Source organism: Thermobia domestica, chromosome 3, assembly GCF_964235325.1.
Source record: "Thermobia domestica chromosome 3, izTheDome1.hap1.1, whole genome shotgun sequence".
Taxonomy (NCBI): Eukaryota; Metazoa; Arthropoda; class Insecta; order Zygentoma; family Lepismatidae; genus Thermobia; species Thermobia domestica.
This window is the reverse complement of record NC_137456.1, coordinates 283,565,134-283,577,920: the sequence shown is the minus strand read 5'-3', so window position 1 is coordinate 283,577,920 and position 12,787 is coordinate 283,565,134. Positions and strand designations below refer to the sequence as shown.

The 12,787-nt window shown below is 37.0% G+C and overlaps 1 protein-coding gene across 10 annotated transcripts in view; it reads left to right on the top strand.

Annotated features, from left to right (window-relative positions):
- The window catches only part of LOC145681100 (uncharacterized), a 1,004,875-nt gene that overhangs the window by 703,132 nt on the left and 288,956 nt on the right, over positions 1-12,787 (top strand). For all 10 annotated transcript variants that reach the window (XM_081752504.1, XM_081752499.1, XM_081752503.1 and 7 more), the window contains one exon: positions 6,233-6,309. In XM_081752504.1, the coding sequence (XP_081608630.1) occupies positions 6,233-6,309 (77 nt within the window). The remainder of the gene's footprint in view (positions 1-6,232; positions 6,310-12,787) is intronic.

Sequence of the window (12,787 nt, the reverse complement as noted above, 5' to 3'; positions counted from 1 at the left end):
AAAGTCAGACTGGTTCTTTTGTATCTAGCATTGCAAAGGTTATTGAGACATGAACATAGTTCAACCAAGATGATTTGATCGCTAGACGGTACACCTTCATCCCATAAAGATGACTATAGTTTGGAATGATTTATTCTACAAAAATAAATGCTAGTACAACATTGTGACAGGTATAATGAACTGTTAAGCCTATGAAATGAATCAACATACAGCATAAATGTACATAATGTCGATTACATTACACTCGAACGAATGTGGTCGACATTATGTATATTATGACTTGTTTAAGAACGTCAGTAGAAATTCACGATTCCGGCCCAAAATTTGTACAAAAGAAGACGAAGGTGATGGTTAAGAGTAGGGATGGCCACAAAGTTCCGGATCCGGCTGAATTCGTTTCGCGAGGAACTAGTTCTTGGAGATCCGGTTTTCAGAACCGGTTTCGGAACCGATTTCAGACCTGAATCCGAAAACCCGGTTCCGGAAACGGATCTTAGGTACCGGTTCTAGTCCTGGATCCGAAAACCCAGTTCCAGAACCGGATCTTAGAAACCGGTTCCAGACCTGGATCCGAAAACCCAGTTCCAGAACCGGATCTTAGGAACCGGTTCCAGATCTAGATCCGAAAGCCCCCCAAGACCCGTAAAGGAGGCACAAAGTTCACCTTCAAAACACTGCAAAGAGGACCACGCTCTTGTGCCCTCCCCGCCCAGACCCGCTTGTACCCCCCTCTCCCCAAAATTGGTCCACCAGTGAAAGTTTAGCCAAATGAGTTTGCCTGTTTAGCCAGTGAGTTTGCCAGTTACCTAGTTTGTTTAGCCAAATGAGACAAGTGGCCACAGCCTGGGTGCCTGCGTGACGCTTCCACCATTTCTTCTGCACACTGTTCACAGCCTGCCAGCAGCTTGGGTCACTAGCTAGTCGTAGGCTACAGATCCTGAATGTCTGTCTAAGGTATGGTATCCCACGACCATAGCAGATCTTACGGTAAGTGAACGATGGTCGTTACCAGATCCTGGCACTTGATCTAAGTATCGTCACATCATGTTTTATACATGTTGCATAAGACCTAGATTTGAAGATCTAGTAGCCCAGGTTAGAAAGTGTATATAGGATGCAACATGCTGAATTACCCATACAATATGGAGATGCGTCTTATCCTGGAAGATGGAATCCCGCAAAATATTCAGATTAGATCGAAGGACAGGATTGACATCATGAATGACATACTAGCCACAATTTCCGCAATAAAAGCCAGCTTCGAATGGGGTACGTAGCTTATTGTTTCTATACCAGAATGCCGGATGTCAGTCCTCCATAGTGATTGTGTACACTTGTTGGATTTTCTTGCTCACGTGCACATCTATAAACATTCATAAGGCCATCGTCGTGTCCGAATACCATTCCCTTTCATTTACGTTGCCTTTGCAATCTCCCCCGACACCACCGAAGACGTTTTCAGCGATAAGTATGCGTCAGGATACTTGTGCAGAAGGAAACACAGGAACGTAGACTTGCCTCCAACAATCGATTGTTTAATGTTGAGATGCTCATATGGGAAGGGCGGGGGCACAGTGGTTTTAATTGCACTAGCGGTCACCGTTCTCGTAGCTAGTATGTCCCGAACGATTTTGTTTTCCTCTAGACACTGCCCGGTACGTCGCGAATGCACGGAGAGGGTTGCCTGCTGTGATAATCCTGTAGCTAGTGTGTACACTTCCGATGGACCACTAATATATCACAATCTATGCGAGCTTCAATTCTACGAGCCATCACCTGTAGCCTACTGAACAATTAATATAAGTAATTCTTGAATACTTCTCCATGCTTAATATAATGAAGCGTTATATAAAAAGGAATACCACTGATATTTTAAAGTAAATACCATTTCAGAAATTTTCCTTTATCTAAAGGTGCCTGACGTTCTTACTGTGAGATAAGCCTTCTCTCCAGAATATAATGGCTTCGATACTTGGTAAGCGCTCATGTAATTTGGATCCCACTTTAAACTGTAGATTTATAATACGCACAATCCCACTCAAATATTCAGACAATATATTTTTCATGTATTTCTATTCGAACAATACGCGTATGTGAATAAAATTATTATTCGAGAAAGTTATTGTACTAAATGAGTGATAATGGAAAAACAGACATTTATTCGCACAATATTCGAATAAACAAACTATGTTTGAACGATTTTTTAAATGCACAATTATACAAATTGTCTGTGTAAACAAAGAATGGTCTGAACGATGTTTCGAACAATCAATCAATCAACTGTTCTAACATTTTTTCCAATAAATAAGGGCAAGGAAAGTTTTGAATTTGACGTCAGTCAAGGAATGAGGTTTAGATTCAGCAAGGAAAAGGAAATCTAGTACGTATTGAGATTGTCAATAGGAGGCAGCAGCAGCTGAGTGATTTTGAAGTACCAATAAGTGATATAAAGTTGAGGGAAGTTGAAGGAAAATGTCTTCCCTATTCCATTCCCATACGTGACTAAGAGGCTATAATAATGAATCTGTATGATAATGCTCACTTTATGTAGATAACATATCCCTTTGGTTAAAAAAGCTGTTCTATTTAATTATCTGATATCTCGTTTCATGGTTATGTTCTGCAACTTAAAGAAGTTAATAAATTGAAGTGAATATTGATGAAATAGTTGACAATAATACAGTAATAATAATAAAATCGTGAACATTGTATTGTTCTCAAGAGACTTCGTTAAACTCTTTTCATGTTCAAGCCAGCTAGAAGTGCTTAAGACTAGGTGCAAACTTATCATGAAATTATAAGTATATTGCATAAAAAGCTGTGCACCTAATGCCCTTGCTATATTAATGTGTGTTTGTTTTTTACCGCAAAAAAGCACTAGTATATGAGTTGCGAAAGACTTTTTTCATCACGCGCTAACGTTTTTTGAAGTTTTATTGCTTCGAGGTAATTGCCTTGTAACGTTATGTTTACATAACCTCCATGTATACTCTCGTCATTATTGTAATATAAATGTTCTTTAAAATAGTTCTTAAAAAATGACAAACAGGAGGGGAGGGAGCAAACGACTCTGCTTGCACAGGCGTATTACACAACAATGCATCATCATCATAGGTATTATGCCATTATTGCTGGTCACTTGCCACATCTGAGAAGTATCCATGGTCTTCCGGTAACTTTTTTGTTTTCAAGTACGATGTTTCTGCTTTGATATCGCCTCGTTCGACCCGTCCTTCCCTTTCCTGCCACCATATCCTCTAGCACGTCCCTCATATAGTTCCTTTTTAACCAATGTCCAAACCAGCTTCTCTTCCTCTTCTTAATAATATCTAAAACTGATCTTCTCTAACATTTCTAACACTATCTCATTCGTTTTCCGCTTAACCCAACCTAACTAGTTCTCTCCATCCTTCTCTGCATGCACATTTTGAAAGCTTCCAGTCGTTTTCCATCATTTTTGTGTAATGTCCATGTTTCTGCCCAATACTGTACAATACTCCACACGAAGCATTTCATGAGTCTTTTTCTCAATTCCTTATCCAAGGTCTCACAAAATAAAAGTTTCTTTATTCTAAAGGTTTGTTTCGGGCACTCCTATTCTTGCTTTTATTACACGTTCGCACTTCATATCATCATCAATAATATTGCTCAGGTATCGAAAACTAGTCACCTGTTCTATTTCTCTTCTCCTACTTCTATATTTGACACCGATATCCCCTTCGTTTCAATCACTATGGCTTTTGTCTTAAGATTTATTTTTGTCCCATATTCTTTACAGCCCTTCCTCAAGTTTTCTAACATCTTATTGATTTTCTCTTCAGATTACGCAACAAGCGCCTTATCTGCAAACTGTATAACCTAATCATTCTATTTCCTTCTGAAATGCCGTCTTGATTACGTAGGCCCTTTTCACTCTTGCTTCTAGATAGATATTAAATAATGTTGGCAAGAGAAAGCATCCCTATCATACTCCACATCCAATTGCACTCTCCTCTGTCATTTCCTCTCCTATTCTAACACTTACTTGTTGGTTCATATATGAATTTCGATCTTTCCATTCCAACTCAACCTTCTTTAGAACTCCAAATATTTAAAGTATGCATTTTGCTGAGTGTAATATCAAGAAAAATTATGAGTTCAATGAAATGCAAATGCTAATGTAAAGAAAGAGACGGTAAAGTAAGGGCAGTACGAAAAGGAAGAAAATAGTTATATCTACTGTTATTTTGTGTTCGTATATAACACGTATATACGTATATATTGTTCGTTTGATCAAGTTCAGAGTTTTTCTTTAATTAGTAATTATTATATATTTCTGGACATTTGGTATCAATAGCCTTTTAAGCACGTCATGAATGAGGGATGAAATTTCTCGGCAGTCACACTACCCAATGAAGCGGGGAAAGAAGAAAATGACCTGTAGCCTTTGTTAGGTACCATCCCCGGATTTACCTGTTGTGAATGAGGTAAATTTCACTCCGGATGACTGGCCAGAAAAGACTTTCACACCTTTCCGACTGAGTGTTTACTTGAAATGGAACAGAGTATTGCTTGCACCAAAGGCGAGGGCGTTAACGATTACACGGGAATACTTCAGCGGTTTTAAAGTAGATCCTGGTAAAATTTGAATTCAGTGGTTTGTAAAAGTGTTTTGAGTTGGACAAGTAAGTGTAATAATTTGCAGGAAATGTTCTGGAATTGTACATACGTCTAATGGCCGAAATGATTATGGTTTTCGAATATATAATCTTTAATCCATTGTTTAAAGGACAGTTTTCCGCCCTTTAACAAAAGGGGCGACCTTCCGAGATATATAATATACAGGGTGTTAATGAACTATACCGACAAACTATAAGAGGTGATTCCTCACATCAAACTAAGTCAAAAAGTTCCTACGGACCTGTGGGGAAAAGTGGATAGTTTCAGAGCTAGGGCTGTCCAGAGGCTAGACCCTATTTCGAATTCGAGAAATCGTGGAGTAGTGGTCCTTTGAGCGTAAAGAAAGTTACGCATACACTATCCAAAAATGCATATTTCATTACTGTTTAATGGGTGTGCAGAGTATTCCCTGCAGGGTGAAATTCCCAGGCATGCCATCAACCGAATTTTGAGATATGCTCTGACTTTACGATTAGTCCAAAGTAGGCAAACGATAAGCCTTGATAGGGGTGAACATGGAATCCTTTGACGTGATGGCGGAATTGTTAAGGTTCGTCAACAGCACGGTCTCTCGTACTCGGGAAAAAGCATGCTGCGATGTTTTCTTTCACGCTTATAAGTGAAGAAAACGTGAAATATACCGTGATGAAATACATCACATCACACGTTATTCCGAACATTAAAAAAATTCGGAGCTGCCGGTTCCTAACACTTCCAACTTCCCTCCAAAGCACTGGATGTCGATTGTTGTAAAGGCTTACTCCTGCCTACTTTGGACCTTCCTTGAAATCAAGGTATGTCTAAAAAGTCTATTGAGAGCATATTTGAGAATTATACCCTGTACAGAATACCCTGCACAGCCATTGACAATTGATGTAATATGCATTTTCGGATTGTGTACACGTGACTTTCTTTACGCTGATAAGGACCATCGTCCACAGTTTCTGGAATTCGAAATAGGGCCTGTTGAAATTTAGCGTTTTGGACACCCCTAGCTCTGAAACTATGCATTTTTCACAGTATTTTCCATATGAACTTCTTCGCTTATTTTGATGTGAGGAATCACCTCTTTCAGTTTGCCGGTATATATATAATATTAAAGCTTTTATGTGGATGATTATAATAAGGTAAAAATGTACGACTTTTAACAAGCACGAAATTCTGATGATAGCTTCTATGCATTTCTCCATATTTGTTTCGTAAATCAAATCGCACCATTAATTAGTGTGATGTTATATTCTCATCCATTGATATACTCAACTTCAACGTACCATGAAATGGAGCATAATGAAAGCCTTAAAGAAACAATTACCTGATTTACAGCAAGCATTTCAATGGTTCATAGTGTGCTATTATCACTTTTGCACTAGCATATATTAGACACTGTAAGCAAATCTGACAATATTGTTACAGATGGTCGGTTCATTTAATATTAAAAAGTACCATAAATGATACGTGTTTCAACAGCGTTTATATTTACAACCTATAATTTAGTGTTGAAATTAGGAGATGAAATATAAAAATAGTTGAATATTTATGACTTATTACTCAGTTAATTATATTTTAATCATAGGATCACCTGTGGCAGCTATTCAACGATCAGCAGCCATTGATTATGATGAGGCAGAGGAAGACAGTCATGGTGCATCGGTAAGTGTTTTTCTTTATAGATCATAAATCACGTTGTGTAACTCTGCTTCTGCATGGAATTGACGTAAACAGTGATCTTGAAAAATAAATCCAAGTATCTAAATCTTGATTGTTTTGTTCCTCTTGCTGATGAAAGCGATATATGCCCAAAGGAAGTATTTTGTGGAACATCCTTAGTACGACTAGACAGACAGTAAAGCCTTGTTATTTCTGTGAAAATGAAATATGTATTCTGAAATCTCTCAGTACACCATTCCATATTTATGGTTGTTAGGCTAAAGAGGATGGATTCGAAATACACGTGAATGATAATGTAGTACAAAATTAGAATTAAAGAAACGGGAGAACTTAGAGAAGATTCACCGACGATATGTTGTCCACCACAAACTCACATAGATCGAATCAAGAACTCAGCAGAAGTGAGCAGTCTCATTTGTGTCTATAAACTTAATTTTGCGTTGGGTTACGATGGCTCAATGCAAGACCGCTCATCTCTGGAACTAGGTATCATTGATTCGATCCTAGGCATGTATAGGTTAGCTCACGATTGACGCCAACGAAGAATTGGAATCGTGGCAGAGATTCGTGAGCTAAGTTATATCCGTGGTAAAACGACATTGTGTCTGTGGGTTTTCTCAGCATTCTTCAGTTTCCTCCCACATTCTTATTCGCAAATTCTTTCATGGTCATCACATTCATTAATCATCCGTTTTCTTTTGTCTAAAGAACATAACGTGGAACGTAAAACTGATAATTTCTCCTAATTGTTTTTTAATTCCCTACTTAGCAGTTCATCACTTCTTATGTGGATTGATTTTCATTCTTCTTTCGCCTATATCGATCATTTCCAACTGAATGCCTAGTGATGTCACAGTTTCTTGCTCCCTTCTCAGCAAACCACATTGATAAGACAAGGAGCTGACGGGTAAAATACATAAAAGACAGTGGTGACGGTCAAACAAGAACATAGTTATAGTCTGCGGTTTTGCAGGCATACCACACATAGATCCATCACTAAGCGTATACTGGCAACACATCTTTATTCCATTCTCCTATCTTACTCCCTCTTCTTCTTTCCTCCTTGTGTTTCTCTATTTTCTCAAATTGTAAAAGCGCGCTCCTACGTTATATATATATATATATATATATATATATATATATATATATATATATATATATATATATATATATATATATATATATATATATATATATATATATATATATATATATATATATTATATAAAAGAGAACGTACAAATCCTTTGTTCCCTCACCACGCTAATACGGCTGAACCAATTTCTTTCATTTTTGGGGGGTTATTAGGATTTGGACCCTAGATGGTTTTTATCATATCACTTTAATTTTTAATTACCAGTGTCTTGAGATAATTGACCATTCAAGTGTCCATAACGTACAAATCCTTTGTTAGTTCATCATAGGTAAAAATAAACGTATTTATATGCAACCCGCATGACCGTGTCACTCGGCGGGTTAACATAAATGACAGGCGATATAATGTTAACATTTACTGCAAGCATATTTCACGGGTATTAAACACATGAGATATGGAGTTGTGCATTTAAATTTTCATTTCAACCCAGCGAAGCGGGTAATATATGCTAGTATATATATATATATATATATATATATATATATATATATATATATATATATATATATATATATATATATATATATATATATATATATATATATTACAGAGACGGCAGAGTAATATATAACTTGCATACTCTGAAAGCGGCATTAGACCCTACGACCAAACATTAGACCGCTTGATCATGCCAGCCGTCAAAAGGTAGATATATATGGAAAACGGGGAATTAAAAAGCAGGAGCGGAGCTTTAGATTAGGATTTGGGTATATCACGTATGTAAGACCTGTGCAGTATTTTGCCTAGTTGTAGAGCCGTAATATTTGGCGGTGCAAGGCACCAGAACACTCCGGGCGATCCACTGTTTGAAGCTTATACTACTTGCTACAGAAACTTAAATTACTGTGTGCTCCAAGAAGGAACTACGAGGAGATTAGACCCCGCAGAACGAACCGGGGGCCTGTTATGTCATATCAAACTTCAGCTATTATAGCTTCAAAATATTTCACTCATAGGGGGAATACTCTCTGCACAGGATCTAAATCGCTGATATCACAGCACTTGCCGAAGAGGTGTCACAACACTTGAAGGTTACATACAGTATTTTACTTATGCATATTTGGATGCAGGTCTCGTTTGATTTTGTTCTTGTGGCAAGTTATTAGAAGAATGCAGATCTGTTTTTGTTCACACAAATAATTATGTCCTGCGAATCAAATTTCACATGATAAGACATAATGCTTTGTTACAGCGTGCGTTAGTAAATCACTTGTCAATCTTGTATATATATTGAATACTGTAATACTGATGTTTCATGATAACTGTACTAATGCTTTGGACACGATAGGCGTAAGAAACAGGTTTTGTTGTTTCTTCCCAATTTGTGTATTAACTATGCACATACAGATCCGTTGGTGTGCCCCTAAGGCGTATCTGCAATTTGTCTGTCACGATGCATGTAAGGGTAATATTTTTGTATCGTAACTCGTCTATACGTGATGCTAATATTTCAGTTCGTCTCTCTCTCTCTCTTCCGTCTTGTCGTATCCTATTTCAAGTAATAAACGATTATTAACAATTACGCGATAATAACAGTAATTGGATCTTTTTGTACCTCAAAAACGATTATCCTTGCTCTGTCTCTATGCAGCTGTAATAACCAAACAAAGTTAATAAGCTTGTTTTACAATTTTTATTATTATTTTGAAACTACTTTGTTAAAGCTTTTTTACCTTTACGTCTTGTATTCTTCTTCCTTTTCTTTCCTGTCTTTTTTTTTTTAATTTTGTGCTAATGCAAATACATAAGGAAAAAAGTTATTAGATAGTGCTAAATTTAGTGTTCAAAGAATAACGTGCCTTCGACTACGTTTTCTTTTAAATGCGACTCTTACTGAACGTCCATTCTGTGTTTTTCAACACGTTTTGCGATCAGTTTTCTTACTCTCTTTTTCCAACTCCAAGATCTCATTCAATTTTCTTTAAATTTTGAATAAATCTTTGTGTCTGACGACAATACGATATTTCGTCAATCTTAATTCAGAACCTAGACCACAGGCTTTCAACCGATGTGTCGTGACACACTGCTCTGTCACAGTTTTATAAGGTATATCGCGAAATTTTAGAATTTAAAAATCAGGAAGAATTTAATAGTAATTAATTAAAATCAAGACAGACTGTATCAATCAACACCTCCAGCGGTAGCAATAATGTTCAGTGATATATAGTCATTAACTAACTCACTCACTCACTCACTCTATGGCCTATGGAACCCAGAGATTCAATGCTGCGTTCACAAAAGTTCTCCAGACTTCTATCCTTAGCTAACTGCATCCAGTTTCTACTTTATATTCCTATCTCTGCGAGATTCATCTTAATATTGTCCTCCCATCTCCGCCTAGGTCTTCCTAATGATCGTTTTCTGATTGGTCTTCCAGTCAAGACTTTGAAAGCTTTTCTACTTTCTTCCATTCTAGCTACGTGACCTGCCCACCTGAGCTTCCTAGACTTGATTACCCTAACTATGTTTGGTAAACCATATAAATTATGTAGTTCCTCGTTATGAAGTTTCCGCCAATCTCGATTGCCGTTTCTCTTGGGTCCGAATATTCGTCTCTAACACTTTGTCAATGTTCTTCCCTCAGAGTAAGCGACCATGTTTCGCAACGATTCAGAACAACAGCATGATTATCGTTTCATATATTTTAAGATTCAAGTTCCTTGACAGAATTCGCGACAACAAGAGATTTTAAACTGAATAATAACACGAATTTCCTGCTTTTAGTCGACATTTTTTTTTTTTTTGTGAATATGATTTTCGTCTGTTAATATTGATCCTAGATATTTGAAACTATCCACTTTATCAAAAGTATTATTTAATATTTTAACGCCTCCATAATTTGCTGTATTATGGTCCGGACGCACTTCCATGTATTTAGTTTTCTCTGCATTTACTTCTAAACCCATGTCCCTGCAAGTGTTTAATAAGATCTCTGCATTTCTTTCTATTGTTCTCCTATCATCCCCTATTAAATTTACATCATCAGCATATGCCATAATCTGGTGTATAGTTATTATAAAAACTAATTGGTTTCGTTATATAATTTGTAATAAAAATATCAAACAAGTGTGTCGCGATGTCCTGGATGTTCAGTAAATTGTTTTCGTCAGTTGAGAACCACTTCTCTAGACAGTAATTACATTAAAATTTAATTTAATGCTTATTAATAAAATGCATCTAATCATCAACACAAAATGTCACTACTAGTTGAGCTTTCTGGTTTATATTTGCTTTATTAATACAAAATTGAAATAACACACAGTCCCTGAGCAAAACACAATCTTTTATTAAAACACTATCGGCATCTAACTAAATCGTTAGTTTCGTGACACAAATTATCTCATCAGTTAGTTGGTCAAACTCTTATATATCGATATTTTAATAAGACATTGAGCTTTGCTCAGGGACTGTTATTTCTACTTGAGCCCCAATAACCCTTAGGGTAAAGACATACCGAAGATACCTCTCGATCGAGGTCAAGGTTTAAGTCGCGATCGCTACCTCGATGTCTAGGTCTAGATGGATGAAGGGAGCACATAGCGAAGAGGTCGCACCTTCGCTGTAAGTTCTCAGTTTAAGGAGAAACATTACTATGACGCGTGTGAAATTATTAAGTCATTGCATAAAAATCACTGCAAAACTATACTTTGAAATTGAAAGGACCAAACAGTTTATAAATAGAGATGGACGCGAGACAAGACATGAGTAATGCCGAAGTTTCGTCTCTTGTTTCGCAAAAATATGTCAGTCTCATCTCTTGTCCATCTCTATCAATAAATCAGACTTTTAACTTTTTTTTTTTTTTTTGTTGAAAAAATGCCCTCTTTCAGCATTTAGGCGAGAAATCATTTCCCAGTAAAAAAAAAGTTCTGTCTTCAGGTTTCGAGATGGATAGTGTATTAACTTCACTAATTGAACTTTCGTCACTGCAATTCCATTATTCGACGTTGCCACCCTATGGATACGTGCCTGTTTTTACAGGTATTTCTTTACCTTATATCAGTAACGAATTTAGAAGAAACCCTTTTTTATTAATCTCGGGATCTGGGGGGGTGTCTTGGCGTTTTTTAAGCATACACATGATTAACACTAGTTTCAACTTCGGCCCGAAAACCCCCTCCCTGTAACCGCCGCTGCCTTATATAATAATAAGCTACAGTATAATTCTCACATAAATATGAATAACTTATTTGACATTCCCATTTGAGTTGCTGTTTTCTTCCATTCTTTATTTAAAATGCCTATTATAATGTTTGTGTTTCTTATCCCATATTGCTGGAACATTTCTCACTAGTTCTATTAATATGTCCTTCATAATCAAATTTAATAGTGCAGCAAAACCTCTCAAGCATAGACACACACACAATCCTCTGCAGACAAAATTCTAAACACACGAAGACTTTATTCCGTTCAGCGCTTCGGGAGAACCATTGAGAACACGAGCCACAGCGACGCTTCCGCTGGACATCGATGTGAAAAAAACTCGCTTGTTTGTCATCGCGATCACTAATTCACCCTCGTGGTCGACCTCTAGATCCCAATGTAGCGTAATCTTCGGCATCCGCTTACCCATTTGAATACATGTGTTTGTGCCATTATCGAGGTAGCGACCGCGACTTAAACCTCGACCTCAATCGCGAGGTATCTTCGTTATGTTTTTTACCCTTATGCGGCTGACAAACGTAGCTCTGTCGCCAGTAGCGTACGCAGAAATTTATTTCGGAAGGGGGGTCCAAACTCAATATGAAGGTATTTTATTTTAAAGTTCCTAAAATTGCCCCTAAAATTAGGCTAAATTTACACAAAAGTCGAAATTTCGACAGGGGGATCCGGACCCTAGGACCCACCCCCTGCGTACGTCCCTGTCTGTCGCCTAATTTTGAAGGATGGTTTGATTGGACTAGTAAACAAGTTACTACTAGAAAGTAGAAAATAAAGAATAATATTTTTATTAGACACATCTAGTATCATTTTTATATAAAAATAGGAAACCATCATTCGTAGTTTGGAAACTTGCCTCTAATTATAGCAATGTTCTCAGAGAATGACTGTTTCTACATCTTCAGTGACATCAAAGACTTAGAGCATATTATGCTCTAACTCTGGAACAGTGTCGTACACAGAATTTCATCAAGGGGGTTTCAAGTACTCAATTTCATATCCTGTCAGCTCACGCGTAATATTATATACAGGATGAACAATTTATCTTGAAACCTTGTAACTTTTGACCTAATTGATAAAAATCGATGAAATTTTGTAACATGCAAATATCGACACAGGGCTTGTTTGACATGCTATACAATA